Here is an 18,351-nt window from a genome sequence, read left to right on the forward strand (position 1 = left end):
CTAAAATAAACATTTTAAAGCAAATAATGGGCGTATGGATGGGTTTATTTAACTCATCATGTCATCAGTTTAACGTCCCACAACATTCAGTAAGCTTGATCACCATAAAACCTTTTTTTCCATTGTGGTTTGAGTTTACAATGATGTAGACTGTATGCATCGTTTAAGGAAAAAATAAAAATAAAACACTTGTAGGTATGATGATGCATTGAACCACTACAAATAACCACAATAATAAACATTAAATTGTGAAATTAATACCTCCATGACAATGTCAAGCATTACTGTCTTTCTGAAGGGAGGATTTTTGATGTGCTCTTTTATTGGATTGTGTTAATTTTCGCAAATGTTCCTAAAGAAGTGCCTAGAATATTACGTTTATGTTTTCATGTTTAACTGTTTAAAAAAAAACCTAAATAAATAAAAAATAAAAACAGTCCTATCATGGAAATAAAAGCCTACAGGTTTATATAGTTGTATCTGTCTGTAACACAAACAGAAACGAGTGGCCCTACACTTTAGATGTATTATTGTAACCGAAAAATCCATAACAAAGTAGCTACAGATTGCTGGCCCGAGTCTTTTTATGCTCAGATACATATAACTCCTTGTTGTTTAAGGTTTTGGATTAGGATTGTGGGTGTTTTGTTTTGGTATATATATGCGTTTGTGTGCACGTGTGGGATGGGATCGAGGGGGATGTGGAGGCCCACTGATCGGCCGGAGCCAGGCTGCGGAGGGAGGTTTGTGGAAATGGTAATCATTTGTTGTATTGATCCTGCTGTAGCGGGGGCAGCTGACGAACACACACACACGCACATTCTCACACACACACACACACACTAACTGACTCGCATACAGACAGTGGTTGTGCAGTTCTGTGGCAGGAATGGACCCCTTCGTATTGATCTCTATCACATTCTCTTAGCACGACTGCCACACACACACACACACACACACACATAGACATTCACATTGTACCCAAGCAAGTATTCACTCAAATTTGAGTCATTATAAACTTTCTATTCTTTAAGCCAACAATATGCATTTTGAAGAAAACAAATACCAGACGTCCTAGAATATATGCTTTCACCTGCCACAACATAAAGTACACTAACTGGATCTACGACTTAATTCAAATTTTATCGTTGTGGCTCTAATTTGCTGTTGTAAAACTGCATGGCTCAAATGTTATAAGTCCTTCTTTTGTAACACAAGAGGCACACAATAATATAAACAACTCTCAATATGATGCAGTTCAATTCTGGTACTGTAGAAGTGTAAACTACAACCACTATAATAAATGCATGACATTGTAATTCAAAATTATTTATCCATCCATTTACTATACGGTTTCTCTTGTTCCGGGTCACTTTCACGTTCACACTGTCACTGAGTGGGAACTGAATCCTTCTGCCTGCAACAAAGCCAAACAAATGTACCACTATACCATCAGTGACATCAATTAAAAAGTAAGCGTAATTATCACATTTAAGTACCTAATAAAGTGTCCTGTAAGTATAGTGACATATAATTTTTGAAATGTTAGCATATGATGTTCATGATAATGTCCATTGTTTGGGCTGTGTGTAGTTTTATGGCTCGGAGATTGGAATCGGAGGTTGCAGAACTCAAGAGGAACCTTCAGCAGGCTGACATGGAGAAAAGGGATGCAGAAGCCCAGGTAAGTTAAATCATTTCAAATGGATTCACACAGAGGAAGGGGTCAAACTCAAATACAATGTAAGGTACTTATTGAGGTGGCACGGTGTACGACTGGTTAGCACATCTGCCTCACAGTTCTGACGACCCGGGTTCAAATTTTGGGGATAAATTGTAAGGAAAATGGATGGATGGTACTCATTGAAAACTGAATCCAACTCATTGCAATGATGTAATCTTAGTCATGTCTATTTTTGTACGTATTTTATATTTGAATCCCTCCTCATCTTTAACTCAAGGTCTCCCTCACATCACCTTCATTCCTTCCTCTCTCATCTTCTTCCTTTTTGATGATTAGTGGCATATATCCAGTGCGAGAGCCCGGATTATCTTGTCCAAAGCAGGGAGGGGTGCATGCAAGGTGATTTGGAAAGTTAATTCCAGAGTGTAATATTCCCTGATATTCCCTAATGTTCCGACTGGAAGCAGGAACAATCTCTGAGGGAGAGCAGTTGTCAAAGCTGAGCTGGTGTTGTACAAAGGCAGAATAGATCATTAAGGCCAACGTCGGGACGGGTGAAGCTATGTTCATTTCGATTCGACAAACTTAAAATTCTGTCTTAAGCTGCCGTGAACCCTGCTGTTGTCTTGGATTTTGATTTTACGTTTGGTTCCATCTGCTTTTTTTGTCCTTTTTCCTTCTCTCGCACTCACCTTTTTGTAAACTCTACCCTTGTAAGTAATGCAATTTATATAGCTTGGCTTGCCTTTTGTTTTTTCACTGCCAATAGTGATCGGTTCTGTCTCACGCAAATGAGCCATTGGTAACTCGGCCCCCCATGTACTGCTGGGTCAATGTCGAGTATGGCCTTCGTTACCGTGACAGCCAGGGGTGGTGCTAGAACATTGAGACATGAGGTCTACTCCTTGAGTGCAAAGAAAAAGTGAGTGCTCATAAGATGAACTGTTTTCCTCTTCTTCACAATGCCAACAAATTACACTTATCAAAGAATCAATGTGCATGTCCCAACTTCATCGGAATTGACGTTTGTACCTTGTTGTTTAATTTTGTACTTGATTGATTCTGTCACTGCCCTTTAACAACTTTATTCTGTTCGACTGAACGACTGTAATTCTCAATAAATATCCATCAGAATACAAAGAAACTACGGTGACAGCTTGAAAAAGTCCACTGTGACACAGTGAAACTGTTCGGGCATAAAGGGATGCAGACCTTCCTTTCTGCTTGACCTAACAGCCGAACAGGACAAAATACCAATAAGAATAATAATTTCCTACTTGATTGGTTGGCAGACATGCCAGAAAACCTACTATTTGTATAAAAGGAATTAAAAAGTGAAATTTCCATAAGACATACAACCAATGATACAAGGGTTATCATTGGGCAGAGGTAAAGAGGTAAACAATAATAAAGAAATAATACAAATATGCAACTTTGCACATCGTGTAGTTGGACAGTACCGTCCGTCTCTGCCTATTGAGTTGAAGTCTCGCAAGATGTGCTGGCCTCACACATTATTATTATACCTGTGTAAGTGTAAAGTTTTGTCACTTTGAGGCAGAATTTTCCCGAAACACTGTTTTTCTCATTCCATTTAATATAAGTAGTTTATAGTGCACCATGCAATATGTCTAAGAATGATTATTTTTTTTTGTTTCTTTGTTTTAGACAATCATTGCATTGATGTTTTTAATCAAATCGCTCGTTATTTTTAAGGCATCTACTTGTAAAGGTCAGTTACACTGTGTGTGTGTGTGTGCGTTGCATGTTCATTTATGTATATATGTGTGTGTGTGTTCGTGTGAGTGAGAGAGCGAGAGAGAGGTGTGTGTGTGTGTGTGTGAGAGAGAGAAAGAGAGAGAAAGAGAGAGATTGTTTTTATGTATGTCTGTGTTTGATGGCCGCACCTGCACACAAACACAGTCTCCTTTATCTCCCCTTATGCATCCACTCTGCCTTTCATCATCTCAACAGCAGGTGAGCTTTTTACTGAATGTGCATTTGGAAAAACAGTATTTAAACACCGTCATGATGGGTGTTGTGGCTGTGATTCCTTCATTAGGCTCCCAATCTTTTTTTATTGACTTCAAGAAGATGAATTTTCTGCCGGTGGAAAAAAAAATAAAGAGAGAAATAAATCTGAGGTTTGGAAATAGTAAATGATACACTACAGTGGCTTATTGAGGCAATCTATATTACAAATCGCCTCGGTGCACAGTAGCTGAACTTCAGATAGCTCTGTCCATATGCGTGTCTTCTTCTTCTTCTTTTCCTTTGGGCTTGTCCCTTTAGGGGTCGCCACAGCGCGTCATCCTTTTCCATGTAAGCCTATCTCCTACATCCTCCTCTTGAACACCAACTGCCCTCATGTCTTCCCTCACGACATCCATCAACCTTCTCTTTGGTCTTCCTCTAGCTCTCTTGCCTGGCAGCTCCATCCTCATCATCCTTCCACCAATATACTCACTATTTCTCCTCTGGACGTGTCCAAGCCATCGAAGTCTGCTCTTTCTAACTTTGTCTCCAAAACGTCGAGCCTTGGCTGTCTCATTTCTAATTTTATCCAACCTGGTCACTCCGAGAGCGAACCTCAACATCTTCATTTCCGCCACCTCCAGCTCTGCTTCCTGTTGTCTCTTCAGTGCCACTGTCTCTAATCCATACATCATGGCTAGCCTCACCACTGTTCTATAAACTTTGGCCTTCATCCTAGCAGAGACTCTTCTGTCACATAACACACCTGACACCTTCCTCCACCCGTTCCAACCTGCTTGGACCCTTTTCTTCACTTCCTGATCACACTCGCCATTGCTCTGGACGGTTGACCCCAAGTATTTAAAGTCCTCCACCCTTGCTATCTCTTCTTGCTGTAGCCTCACTCTTTCCCCACCACCCCTCTCATTCATGCACATATATTCTGTCTTACTTCTAATCTTCATTCCTCTGCTTTCCAGTGCATGCCTCCATCTTTCTAACTGTTCCTCCACCTGCTCCTTGCTTTCACTGCAGATCACTACGTCATCTGCAAACATCATGGTCCACGGGGATTCCAGTCTAACCTCATCTGTCAGCCTATCCATCACCACTGCAAACAGGAAAGGGCTCAGGGCTGATCCCTGATGCAGTCCCACCTTCATCTTAAATTCGTCTGTCACACCTACAGCACACCTCACCACTGTTCTGCTGCCCTCGTACATGTCCTGTATTATTCTAACATACTTCTGCCACTCCAGACTTCCGCATGCCGTAGCACAGTTTCTCTCTCGGCACTCTGTCATAGGCTGTCTCTAGATCTACAAAGACACAAGGTACCTCCTTGTGACCTTCTCTGTACTTTCACATCAACATCCTCAAGCCTCCACTACTCTTTCCCATAACTTGATTGTGTGGCTCATCAACTTTATTCCTGTATAGTTGCCACAGTTCTGCACATCACCCTTGTTCTTAAAAATGGGCACCAGCACATTTTTCCTCCATTCCTCGGGCATCTCACCCACTAGAATTCTGTTGAACAGGCTGGTCAAAAACTCCACAGCCACCTCTCCTAGATGCTTCCATACCTCCACAGGAATGTCATGAGGACCAACTGCCTTTCCATTTTTCATCCTCTTTAATGCCTTTCTAAATTCCCCCTTACTAATCATTGCCACTTCCTGGTCCACCACACTTGCCTCTTCTACTCTCCCTTCTCTCATTTTCCTCATTCATCAACTCCTCAAAGTATTCTTTCCATCTATCTAGCACACTACTGGCACCAGTCAACATATTTCCATCTCTATCCTTAATAACCCTAACCTGCTGTACATCCTTCCCATCTCTATCCCTCTGTCTGGCCAACCTGTATAGATCCTTTTCTCCTTCAATAGTGTCCAACCTGCCATACATGTCATCATCTGCCTCTTGTTTGGCCTTTGCCACCTCTACCTTTGCCCTATGTCGCATCTCAATGTATTCCTTTCTCCTCTCCTCGGTCCTCTCAGTGTCCCACTTCTTCTTAGCTAACCTTTTTCCTTATATGATTTCCTGTACTCAGAGGTTCCACCACCAAGTCTCCTTCTCTCCTTTCCTGCCAAAAGATACACCAAGTACTCTCCTGCCTGCCTCTCTGAACGCCCTGGCTGCAGTGGTCCAGTCTTCTGGAAGCTCCTCCTGTCCATTGAGAGCCTTGTCTCACCTCTTCCCGAAAAGATGCACAACACTCGTCCTGTCTCAGCTTCCACCACATGGTTCCTCCACTCTTATAGGTCACCCTATATTCCTGCCTCTTCTAGAAAAAAGTGTTCACTACAGCCATTTGCATCCTTTTTGCAAGGTCTACCACCATCTGTCCCTCCAAGTTCCTTTCCTGGATGCCGTACTTACCCCTCACTTCTTCATCACCCCTATTTCCTTCACCAACATGTCCATTACAATCTGCACCAATCACGACTCTCTCTGCCTGGGATGCTCAGAACTACTTCGTCTAGCTCCTTCCAGAATTTCTCTTTCACCTCTACGTCACATCCTACCCGTGGGGCATAGCCACTAATCACATTATACATAATGTCTGTGTGTGCGTATTTGAGTTACACACATGGACAAAATTGTTAGTACCCCTTCGATAAGGAAAACCACAAAATGGTCACTGAAATAACTTGAAACTAACACTGAAAAAGCTAACGAAAGTCAAGCATTGCTTTTTGTGGTGCAACAAAAATATTTGGACAAAAATAAAAACAATGAAACTTTCCTTTATTTAATACTTTGTTGCACAACTTTTTCAGGCAATCACTGCAATGAAACAATTGCTGCTACTCTCAAAGAGAATCTTTCTTCCACAGAATTAAATCAGGGCAGGAAGGGCACTTCAGAATAGTATTTTGTGTGTGTGCGTGCAAAATGCTTTCATAGTCTTGACATTTCTTTACACACACACCCAAAGATTACAGACACTGTGCCCGGATACAGCAAATTGGAAAATGAGCTTCCTCCATCTTTCACAGTAAGTGCAATGATCTTTAATTTGTGTACTACCTTTTATTCGTCGAAACATAGAGCACATTAGAATTGTTTCATTTTCTCAGAAGCTTTGCTTTTTTTCTTTCTTTAACTGAAGATTCCCAAGTATTTTGTCTCCATCTTTACATGTACAGTAAGCATGGATAAGCTCACTGTTTGCGTTTTATGGGTCTGTTAACATGTCTCTCTACTGGCATAAGGGAAATGATTTGCATGGTGCCGGCTCGTCTGTGTGCAACTCTCAAAATGGACACGGACACACAAACACACGATGCTGCCCCGCTGCATGGTTCCATTTTAAATACAAGTCATGGTTAACATGAGGTATGTTGTGTGCTTCCTTCTTCCAAGACATTAGCAATCGCATTTTTTTTCTCCTCATTCAGCCACACACAAACACACATCATTAGTGGGGTCACCTCCACTTTTTTGGGGGTTGCAGGCGGCCTTAATGAGAATGTATTTATTTAATATTTTCATTTTAATATTTAAATATTAAGCGAAATGTTGATAAACATTTTCTAGCTGCCTTATAGAAAACTTTGAAGTCATTGATGTGACCAGTGACATTGATGTCTGTACAATTAGACTTTTAATCACACTGGGGAAGCGACAGGGAAGAAGCACGTTATAAGAAAAGAGCAGCCTAGCATATTTGCAATATGCACAAAAAATGCTCCAATAGACTCTTTTTGTGTTGTGGACTACTGGTTAATGGTGTTCGTGCCTTCACTTCGACAAGTCCAAAACTTCAGAATAGCCTTCCCCTTTCAATCTTTTTACACTTTGCACCCAATAGTTATGGCTACTTTTTAATAGCTCTAGTTGGCTGTTTGTTATCTTCGGGCAGGGGGCGGGGTACACCCTGAACTGGTTGCCAGCCAATCGCAGGGCACCCATAAACAAACAACCATTCGCACTCACATTCACACCTATGGGCAATTTAGAGTCTTCAATTAACCTACCCTGCATGTTTTTGGGTTGTGTGAGGAAACCAGAGTGCCCGGAGAAAACCCACACAGGCACGGGGAGAACATGCCTTTTTAAGTCCACATGCTAAGATTGTTGACCATGTACCATTAATTAATGTCAAGATACAGTGTAACTGCCCAAGTTTAACAGAGCTCATTTTGCATCAGCTGCAAGGGCAACCTGCAAAATCTTTAACAATCGAGCAATATGTTATTGGCTTCAATAAACAAAATAACACAGTACAGGGCACCTCAAAATGTTCCTGATAAGAAAACCTGGGGTCGCGGTTTTTCCATTACAGTGAGTTGATACATGTGTGAGCGTCAATGGCCCGGTTGTGTTGGTGTGAGTCGCCAACCGGGGGTGGGAGGAGGGGTACACCATGCACTGGTCACCAGTCAATCACAGTATACCGTAGATAATGGACAATTTAGTCTTCAATTAACCGAACATGCATGTGTTTGCAATGTGGGAGGAAGTACCCACGCAAGCACAGGAAGGACATGCAGAGATCGAACCCGGGGCTTCTTGACTATGGGGCAAACTGGCCGACCTGCTGTATCGTTAACTTTTAGGGAGAATTCATCCATGTCAAACAAACCGAGAGCGTCGGAAAAACTTTTGGCAGTTATTTTATTACTGATCCATATTTACAACGGACATAAATATTGAGTTTAAAATGGTATCTAACTAGTTTCTGGGCTAAAAGATCAGGATAGAATGTCATTTTGCAACTGTTTTCCAATTAAATGTTGGTTGTGGGACAAACTTCTCCTGAACCCTGGCAAAGTTGCATCCCAGCAGGCGGACTCAAGTCGACAGGGAGCCTCAGTAATGGCGGCCGCTGATAAACAAGTCGAAACCGCGCATGGGGGAGTGTGTGATGAAAGGGCTGGGAAAAGGAGTGGGGCCATACGGCGGCAGCAGACGACGATAATTAAAGAAGCCATCATCAGCATCATTAATATGCTAGATCTGCTGTGGTCCACTGACTAGTCTAATGGAGAGCATGTCATCATCGTCGCCATTAGTGAGAGTAGGACACACACAAATACACACATGCACAGACTTAATGTTGGCTCATGCCATGATTATCACCATTAAGCCTAGAGTGGGAAGACCGGCTTGGGAAGCCGCATTCTCCGCTCGCCATCTTATGCACATATAAAGTACACACAAACACACGTGTGCGCAGGCACACGCACGCACACACATACACACATGTGCGCGCGCCTGTAGATCTTTAATTCAAACCCTGTGAGTGATAAGTATGCATATCGAAGTGATTTCAGGCCTGTTGGGTCTTTTAATTAGACAGAATGAATTAATGTTTTATAAAAATGTGTTTAACAATAAATGTGTTCATTAATTTGATGAAAGGATGTGCTCTGATGAGCAATGAGTTGACAAGACTTATGGCTCGTATTCGTCTCTGATAATTGCAACAACTGGATGACTATCACTTTTTGTGTGTCCTCAATTCTGTGCTAAAAAAGTTGTTTTGTTTGGTTGGTTGGTTTTAGCGCCCTCTAATGATGGATAAACTTGAAACGGCTTCAATCTTGCATGTTTTGCTTGATTCATTCAGGAGGTTATGTTTTGTCCCGGAAAATATGCAGCTGAGAACAGTTTACGATGGTCCCGACATACGTCATTTGGAACTTACGAACAGTGTGCGGCGTCACGTGGCACAAGAAGACACGCTCAGTTACCACCATATTTAGTGGTTTTCATTGGATAGTTTTATATTTATTCCATGGAAATGTTTTGAATGAAACAATTGTGTTTTCTATGTATTGATTCAATTAATGTTAATGTTTATTTTGGGGCGGCACGGTGACCGACTGGTTAGAACATCTATCTCACACTTCTGAGGACCGGGGTTCAATCCCCGGCCTCGCCTGTGTGGAGTTTGCATGTTCTCCCTATGCCTGCGTGGGTTTTCTCCGGGTACTCCGGTTTCCTCCCACATCCCCCAAAACATGCGTGGTAGGTTGATTGAAGACTCCGTAGGTGTGAATGTGATTGCCAATGGTTGTTTGTTTATATGTGCCCTGCGATTGGCTGGCGACCAGTTCAGGGTGTCGCCCGAATATAGCTGGGAGACCCTAGTGAGGGTAAGCGGTACAGAAAACGGATGGATGGATGGATGAGGCTGTGTTTTGGCAGCCAAGATTTAGAAGTACATTAAAATTCATGGTTGCGTCAATGGTATGTACTTACCAACTTTATGTTCAACATTGTTGGTTATGAAATACTGTACTGTGAATGTGTCTTTGGACAGTTATGTTAGCATAAAATAAATTGGTTTATGTAATTGATATTTAAGATATTCCATAGCTCGTTACATACTGAGTAGCAAGGCATATATTTTTCCAGAAAATTCTAAAACTTCTACCATTAATGGGGTGTTGGACTTTAGGGATTCCAATGTAACTGTAGCAAGTCAAATAATAATAAAAAAAAAAAAAAAAAAAGAAATCCACCTATTTTCAGTAAAAAGCTTGCACTGTGCACACATTCATCATGATAACATCCTCTAACAGCCACTGCAGAGTCCAAAGTCCTTCACTAGTCAACTCGTTTTCAAGCATAAAAAAACAAAAAGGAGCAGTGGCATCACCAGTCTTGCTTGTAAGTGTCCCAAATGCATTTTGGTGCCCCTTTTAGCCCCTATCATCTGCTAAAATATTTGTGCAACAAAACCAATCTAAATGTTAAGCAGATTTGCGTCCTTCCACCAACCCCCGCCTGCAATCACACCTCCTTTTGCCCCTTTTTTTCAGCTCCCTCCCTCCCGCCTTGCGTGCACACACACACACTAGCACATCCTCTCACTGCCTCCCTTGACAATGGTGAAAACAGAGTGATGATGTATAATTTAGTCCTAATCACAACATCAAACTGGTGCTGTGATTTACATCCCTGCACCAGCCGACTTTGTCAGACAGTCAGAAGGGAGATCTTAATGTGAGACCGTAGTAATTACTGTCATTACAGCACGTTACAGCGTTATGCCTGCCTGTGCAAGTGTACGTGTATGTGTGTGCATGCAAACCCATGCATTTCTGTGGCAGTGCTTTGTGAGTGTTTTTTTTCTATTTTTTTTTTATTTTCTAAGTCATGTATAAACCTATCCCTAAGTACACATCATAATTAGATACTTGGAAATTTCATTACTAAATGTGCATCACAATGCCATTCTTAATCTATGTATCATTAATTTTTTCCATTTTCAACTGGCAATCAAAAATTTACAAAATGAAATAGCGAGTGATTTTGTTTTTTTAATCTAAAACAAAAAATGGGGGGGGGGGGGTGGAAATGACAGCTGCAGCAGGGCTGAATTAGATTTTAATATTTAATTGCCCTGGTTTGCGTGATCCTGATGTTTGCTTGTTAGCCGCCTCTATTAGTCAGGACCAAAGACCAATATTTGAATGATCCATCAGCCATACTATATCAAAGGACAAGCAAATATTATAATTTACTTCATGGATTACGTCTAACACGGAAGATATGCTATCACCGCTGTTTGTCTGTCCGTTGCATTGTTGGCATTGCTCATTCATGTCCACGGAAAACCACGTGGACTGCTCGACTTGGGGCAAATCACTTATTAAACAGCAGCGTCGTTTTCATTCTCCTTTCAACCACTGTACCATGATCTGTGAGGAACTTTGTGTATAAACGGTTCTTGGTTCTTCTAATTGCAATGATTGTCAGGTTAATAACAAAACACTGCAACCTATGAAGTCCAAACCGTCAAACATATCTCACACTTAGTCATATCTTCTATCTTTATCTATATGTATTTTGATGTACTATTATTATATTTGGTGCAGCTCGTGTGTGTGAGGCTTTCCGCGCATGAGTTTAAAGAATTGTGATCATGTTAAAATGCGTCCTTGTATCCGGCTGATATGTGCGCACCATGGATTAACCTGTTCAAGTGTACTAGTAAATATTTTATGCCAATGAAAGTTTGATAGTTGGTGGTAGAGCAGTAGGGGAAAGTGCATCTGGATCTCGCTTTATTATGATTGAGATGGCTAACAAGCTACTAACATCTTTACTAATTGTTGTTACAATGCTTCTCTACTTCTTTTGCCCTGTGAATGGCTGGTGACCATTGCAGGGCGTAACCCGCCTCTCGCCCAAAGTTACTTTGGACAGGCTCCAGCTCACCCGTGACACGAATGAGAGTAAAGCGGTAGCGGTATAGAAAATGAATAGATGGAAATTCAATCCTGTGCCCCATTTTTCCTTGAGGCACTTTTAATCACTTGAAATTTGTGTATGTAGCATAAATGTTTAATCTTTGCTATGAATATAAAATATTGTATAATAATATCCATTAGTCAATGTTCTCTTGTGCTTGTCCTAATTTTTGTCACGCCAATCCCATCTGATTTTGGATGAGGGGATATAATTATCCATCCATCCATCCATTTTCGGAGCCGCTTCTCCTCACTAGGGTCGCGGGCGTGCTGGAGCCTATCCCAGCTATCATCGGGCAGCAGGCGGGGTACACCCTGAACTGGTCGCCAGCCAATCGCAGGGCACATACAAACAAACAACCATTCGCACTCACATTCACACCTACGGGCAATTTAGAGTTGTCAATTAGCCTACCATGCATGTTTTTGGGATGTGAGAGGAAACCGGAGTGCCCGGAGAAAACGCACGCATGCGGGGCCGGGGATTGAACCTTGGTCCTCAGAATTGTGAGGCAAGATGCTCTAACAAGTAGTCCACCGTGCTGCCGCATATAATTATAGCATTTAAAATGTCTTTAATTTATTTTAAATAATTGGGATTAATAATGTACAGTTTATGAAATATTTCTCATGGCGCTATCAGCTATTAAAGTTTTTAAATTGTTAGATTTGTTTTATGTCATGCTGTGTTATTACATGCAAGAGGCAACAGTGCAAGTGCATCCAATTTAGTCAGGCACGTGTACCATTGTGCAAAGGTGTGAGAAGGTAGCATAGCCAATATAGTGGTCAGCTGAACACTTTCATCGTGGCGTCACGATATTGATTTCATACTTGATTAATGTTCTTACAATTGATACGTTGACTGAGGTTTGTCCTCAAAATGTCCTCGTTTGCGCAATCTCAATTTAATAGTTTCACTGACTGTATGCATGCAAGTTAAATATTCTGACAAGATTTTTACTTTACTTGCATAGAATCATTACTGTAGATTACTTTCCAAAATGTATTTGAAAAGTAAAAATATATATGCAGACACATGCAACATGAGATTTTATTTGAATTTTTCCCCCCACTCTTTACAGTAAATTATTGCACGATGTTTTTTGGGGGATACTCAAAGGCTCTTTAAATCGTGTTCTTTTCATGTTTGCAAGTCTTTGTGGGTAGAACGTGTGGCATATCAAGGTGTTTCCAGGGCGATAATAGCAAAGTGTCCCTGGAGTTTAGGCACCTAAAAGGTCCTGAGTGATAAGCGGAATGGGAAAGTCAGCACTTTTGCCATCCCATCCTTGTTAACCCCACACAACCATCCACGGTTTTCCCTCCTTAAGCACCGCCTAATGCCTTATCCTGCTGTTTATATCTGTGTCAGCAAATGCCACCTGTGTCATTTGTCACTATTACCCGAGCTCCAAATCTTTCACTGTTTGGCCTTGTTTTGGGCATGTACTGCCATCATCACTTTCTGCCTTCCTTTTTGACTGTTTCTATGCATTTTATGTCTTTGGCATTTAAACAACAGTATTACTGGTAACCATGCGATCTGTAACATTAAGCTCTTGGGGAGAAAAAAAAAAAATTTCTTCAGGGACAATAAAGTGTTGTTGTACCTTCCCTTTATTACAGGTGGACACGCTCCAGTACAAGTTGGCGGCATCATGTACAGACAACGACAACCTTCGCCACGAGAGCCAGCTCATCGTGACTAATCTCAAACAATGGGTCACTGAACAAAAGTATGAAAATACAATGCAATTACACTGTAGACTGTATTTGATACAAGAATAGTGAAACTTGTTTTGCAAGTTGCTTTCCAGAAGTGCTGTGGCTCTGTTAATGCGCTCTGTCTTAGGGTGTCTGAGTAGATGCAAGGAATTTTGCCTTTTTCTGTCAGAGTGTCTAGTGACAACCTTGCACAGCAGATGAAAGCCCAAATCAAAGTTCTTCTCTGCGTCACTGAAGACAAAGTGTCAGTTTTTATTCACCAGAAATAAACCTGCACACGTGGGACATGCCCAAGCAAAGAAAAAAAAGAATTTTCACTAGTCTGCATGATGATTTTCCAAAACTGTATTCACTGCATCTAGCTTACATAATGAACTGGCTTGTGTCCAGTGTAGGGAAGTAACGAATTACATGTAACAATGTTACATTATATAATTTTGAAATGTACATAATTGCAATTTGTTGTATTACTGGGAAAAACATATAATTAAATTGCAGTTGCTTTTGAAAAATTCCCATAATTGCAATTTTAGTTACATTTATAAAATCACTGCAAAAGCTCAGATTTATTGAGCAATTAGCAGTTAGAACACGCAAGCATTTTACAGTCGCTAGGTCTTTTCGCAATATGGCTAACATGACCAGAGCATCATTATTCATCATACAACACACTTTCATGGTTTTATGAAATGATAATGCCCACATACCAACTAGCCCAACAAATCACTTAAACACAAATCTGTAACAATGCAAACAGAAACAAAGGAAAGAAAAGAGCAACATTCAGCTTATATAACTACAATTCTTTACAAAAGACATGTTGGAAAGTAGCATAGCTTCCAACGTCGCTACAATATCAACCTCCTCCTTCTAAGCAGGCGTTTGTGATTGGCTCTCTCTGGTCATTTGCCGGCTATGCAACGTGCCCACACGGCGGCCATGTTAGTGGGGAGGAAGTTCCCAGTCCCCTTGTTGTGATTGTATGGGGTTGTGTGTAAGAATGTGCAGCCATTCTTGTTATTTTGGTTTTCGACGTCAAACCCGTGGATACATTTACACTTACGTAACCTGTAACATCTGTTAGCTTTATGTATCATTCTGTTACAGAGAAAGTGATTTAAATCCTGCTGCAAATTTGCATTGACTGTTAAGTCTTCACTAAGAAAATTGACAGATTTGTTAAGACAATGAAAAATGTAATGTTATATACAGTAAGTGTGCTGTATATAACTGTTCTAACAGTAAAAAAAAAAAGTCAATGAAGTTCACACTTGTAGAGTCTTGTCATATTGCCTTTGTAGTCTTTTTTTAAACTCAAAGTGAGATACAGTTTATGATAGCATTTGGTTCCCGCCTCACAGTCTAAAGGATCTGGGTTGAACTCTTAACCAGGGGCGTAGCCATAAATGTTTGGGTGAGGTGCCCGAACCTAATGGTTGCTGGCTATAGCAACACTTGCTTCTGCTGCATGTTAACACCACTAAATACCTTGTATGTATGTGTAACTTTGTGTATGCCAATGGATATCAAAATTTGAGTGTATTCAAATGTGGGTATGTGCATGTGATAAAGTGATTCAGGTCATCTGTTTTGACATACTTGTACCTGACAGGCTTTCTGTCATGCGTGCATCATCATGACTCACACAGAGACACGCACACACACACACACACACGCACACACGTGTTATGTGCACAGACAGGGTGTGACATATTTGTCTTTTAAAGAGGTAAAAGTGCTCTTGTCAGACTCTGTCTTGATGCTGTCATGCCACATACCCCCCGCCCCCATTGCGCCATAACCTTCCTAACCCTCCTTTTATTGCAGCATACAAAAAAGTGCGGTCAGTGTTTCTGTCCTGATAAACGTAGTAATATACTGTACGCTTGGAATCTAAAGTTGCAAACTAAAAATGAAATTTAAAAAGTTAGTGACCACTTTCCTGTGTCACAGTAGTCAACGAAAAATCAATATGACTAGCCACATGGTTGAGTAATAAATGATGCTGCGAACCTACACATTTTACTATCACAGTCAGACCGTGTTGTTTTTGTGTGTCTATGCGCATTTTCTCTGCCACATGTAACAAGAGTCTCTTGATGATAATAGCGTCTGTCAGCCTGACTGTGTACTGTCTGCTTGAACTGGGTGTCTGCATTTCCCTTTGGTTTGGCAGAAATCTTCAGGAGGCTAATGACACGCTGGTGGCGGAGGTGAAGCGACTGAAAGAAGTGGCGACAGGGCAGAAGAAAGAGATGGGACATGTCAAGGTGAGACAACAGAACAGAAAAGATGACAGATGTTTAAAAAAAAATAATCTTTTTTCATTCTTTTGCAGGCCCACATGAAGAACCTTTGTGCAATTCAAGATGAGAAAATGTAAGTAAACGTCGCTCTATTTTTACACCAATTGGTACAATTCACTTTATGTCATCATGGTATGGTTTGGAACGGTTAACAGTGATCAGACCTGTCTCATTTACTAATGCATTTTAACATAGTAGTGAACAAAGGACAACAATGGAGGACATCCATCACTTTTCATTGCATTTACTGTTTTTTTCTTCCTGTCAGAAGATAAATACAATGGAATCTCTAAAGTCAATTCTGACTCATTCTGTGTTCAGTTACACATATTCGTCACCACGTAAAAAAAAAAGTTAAAACCTTTTGTAATTTTGATTTAAAAAAAATAAATAAATAAAATAAAAATCCACTCGTTCTCATTTTCACCGCTCCACTGTAACTTCACTTCATAGTGGCACAACCGTGCCAAGTTTATTTTGCAGTGGTCTTTCTGAATCAAGTTTGCACAAGCACTCTAAAAGATAAAGTGGGGGAGCGGGGGGCAGTTGAAAGGATCATGATCATCGGGCCCCCTGGAACTCTCGGGGCCCCAGGGAATTGCCCATGTTTGCCGAATGGTAAGTACACCCCTGATTCTAAATTCTCCCAAAAATTCTCAACATCGTCAGCATCCCAGAACAGATTGTGTTTGGCTTTAGAAGTTCCACTGTAAAAAGATTTAAAAAATTGTTTGAGAGAAGGACTTTTAGACTTCAAATTCCATTCCTGATGCCAAATGCAAGTGATGATTCCCTGTTGCAGTTGCGCCACCATTTATTTTGCTAATGAACTGTTCCAACAGGCCCTTTGACGCACATTTGTGCCAGCCACCCCTTTCAACGTGCACATTTCCCACCATGTCTCGTTGTAACACAGCATCCTGGCCTGACAATGCCACTGATGACAATAACAGTAGGAGTGCCAGGCTGCGAATGAAACACCCCGTGGGCTTTGCCACCTGTGTGTGCGTGTCGTGCCGCATCCCCAATCTGAATATGTGATTCATGCTGGGCCTTTACCAATGATTACACTCCAATCAAGGGCGCATCCTCTTCTACTTGCCACCCCCGTTGGCTGTCAAATAGCATTCATCATTGGTTGGCAGATATATTTATTATGTTCATTAAGGCAATGAGAATGAATGGGGCACAGATGGGAGCAGGATGGAAGTGAGAAAGGAGTGTGCGTGCGTGCATGTGCGTCCGCGTGTGTGTGTGCCCGCGTGCCCGACGGGGCACCTGCCTGCAGCACATCTCCCCATACCCCCAATACGACCCCTTAAGGTCTTCCTCATTATGAATAATCGCCCCCACCCTACCATCCCTTCCACACCCTGTTGTAGACCCCCACCCCCACCCCTTCCCCTTAATGAACCACACAGGCTGTGTTTCCAAAACGGATCAGATTTGTTTTGACTGGGGTAAGTTCTCGGTGCTATTCAAAGCTGTCAGTCATTTTAATGATATCATTAAGAGGCCGCGACAGGAAGATGAATGACTTTTCTTTGTCTTTTGCTCATAATTGGGAACAAGCGAGAGAGAAGAGCAAAAGAGGAGGTAGTTCATATAGATGTTGGCATGAGAGTGGTTTGATTGAGCGAATATAATAACATAGAAAGAGATCAAATAAAAATCAGTGAATGAAAACTTCCTCTATAGTGTCTCCCCATCCTTTGTTATGATGAATCCTAATTCATTTCATTTCATTATCATAACCCCCACTCCCTACCCCGACACATACACACCTACCCCAAATGCCATCTGTATGAAAATCATACATCTGCGGTATATGGCAACAGATATGTCATGTTATTTGCATGACAGCCATATGCATTCCGTGTATAATTAGTATGACTGGTGGCAAAGGGGGATATCTCAGTGTCTCTATCACTGACAGCAATCAGCGGAATGTGACATTTTTTCATTAGGAGGGCCTTTAATAAAGCAATGTATGATGATTGCATTGGCCTGTGCGTTCAAGCGGCTGTGGCACCGTGGCTTCATATTACCCGTGGCATTTGCCGCCAACCCTCACAGGTGAGGAAGAGTGACCTAGGATCAATATTTCAATTAATAAAAGAGGCCTCTGTTGAAAATCTGAACATTTATTTATAAAATTTTTTTTTTTTTTTTTTTTGGGTGAGCAAAATTTTAATAGGGGGTCAGTTTTTTTGTTTTTTCCCCCCAAGCTTTACAGGACATAATATGTGTCTTCTATTTGTTGCCTGTTAAAGATGAAACTTTCCCACATTTTTAAAGGTAATTCTGCATCATTGCTATGGGGTGACCAAGTCATCCCGGCAATATTCCACATTCGGAGTTGGTATCAGAGCCATACTGTAACCGCGTAAAAAGGAATGCTGGAAGCTGAGACAGGGTTGTGAATTTCCCACCAAACATCCAT

The 18,351-nt window shown here is 41.3% G+C and overlaps 1 protein-coding gene across 7 annotated transcripts in view; it reads left to right on the forward strand.

Annotated features, from left to right (window-relative positions):
* The window catches only part of LOC133470364 (paramyosin-like), a 127,561-nt gene that overhangs the window by 89,369 nt on the left and 19,841 nt on the right, over positions 1-18,351 (forward strand). For all 7 annotated transcript variants that reach the window (XM_061758676.1, XM_061758678.1, XM_061758681.1 and 4 more), the window contains 4 exons: positions 1,594-1,684; positions 13,504-13,613; positions 15,779-15,872; positions 15,941-15,981. In XM_061758676.1, coding sequence (XP_061614660.1) covers positions 1,594-1,684; positions 13,504-13,613; positions 15,779-15,872; positions 15,941-15,981 — 336 coding nt within the window. The remainder of the gene's footprint in view (positions 1-1,593; positions 1,685-13,503; positions 13,614-15,778; positions 15,873-15,940; positions 15,982-18,351) is intronic.

Source organism: Phyllopteryx taeniolatus, chromosome 20 (genome assembly GCF_024500385.1).
Source record: "Phyllopteryx taeniolatus isolate TA_2022b chromosome 20, UOR_Ptae_1.2, whole genome shotgun sequence".
In the NCBI taxonomy this organism is placed as follows: Eukaryota; Metazoa; Chordata; class Actinopteri; order Syngnathiformes; family Syngnathidae; genus Phyllopteryx; species Phyllopteryx taeniolatus.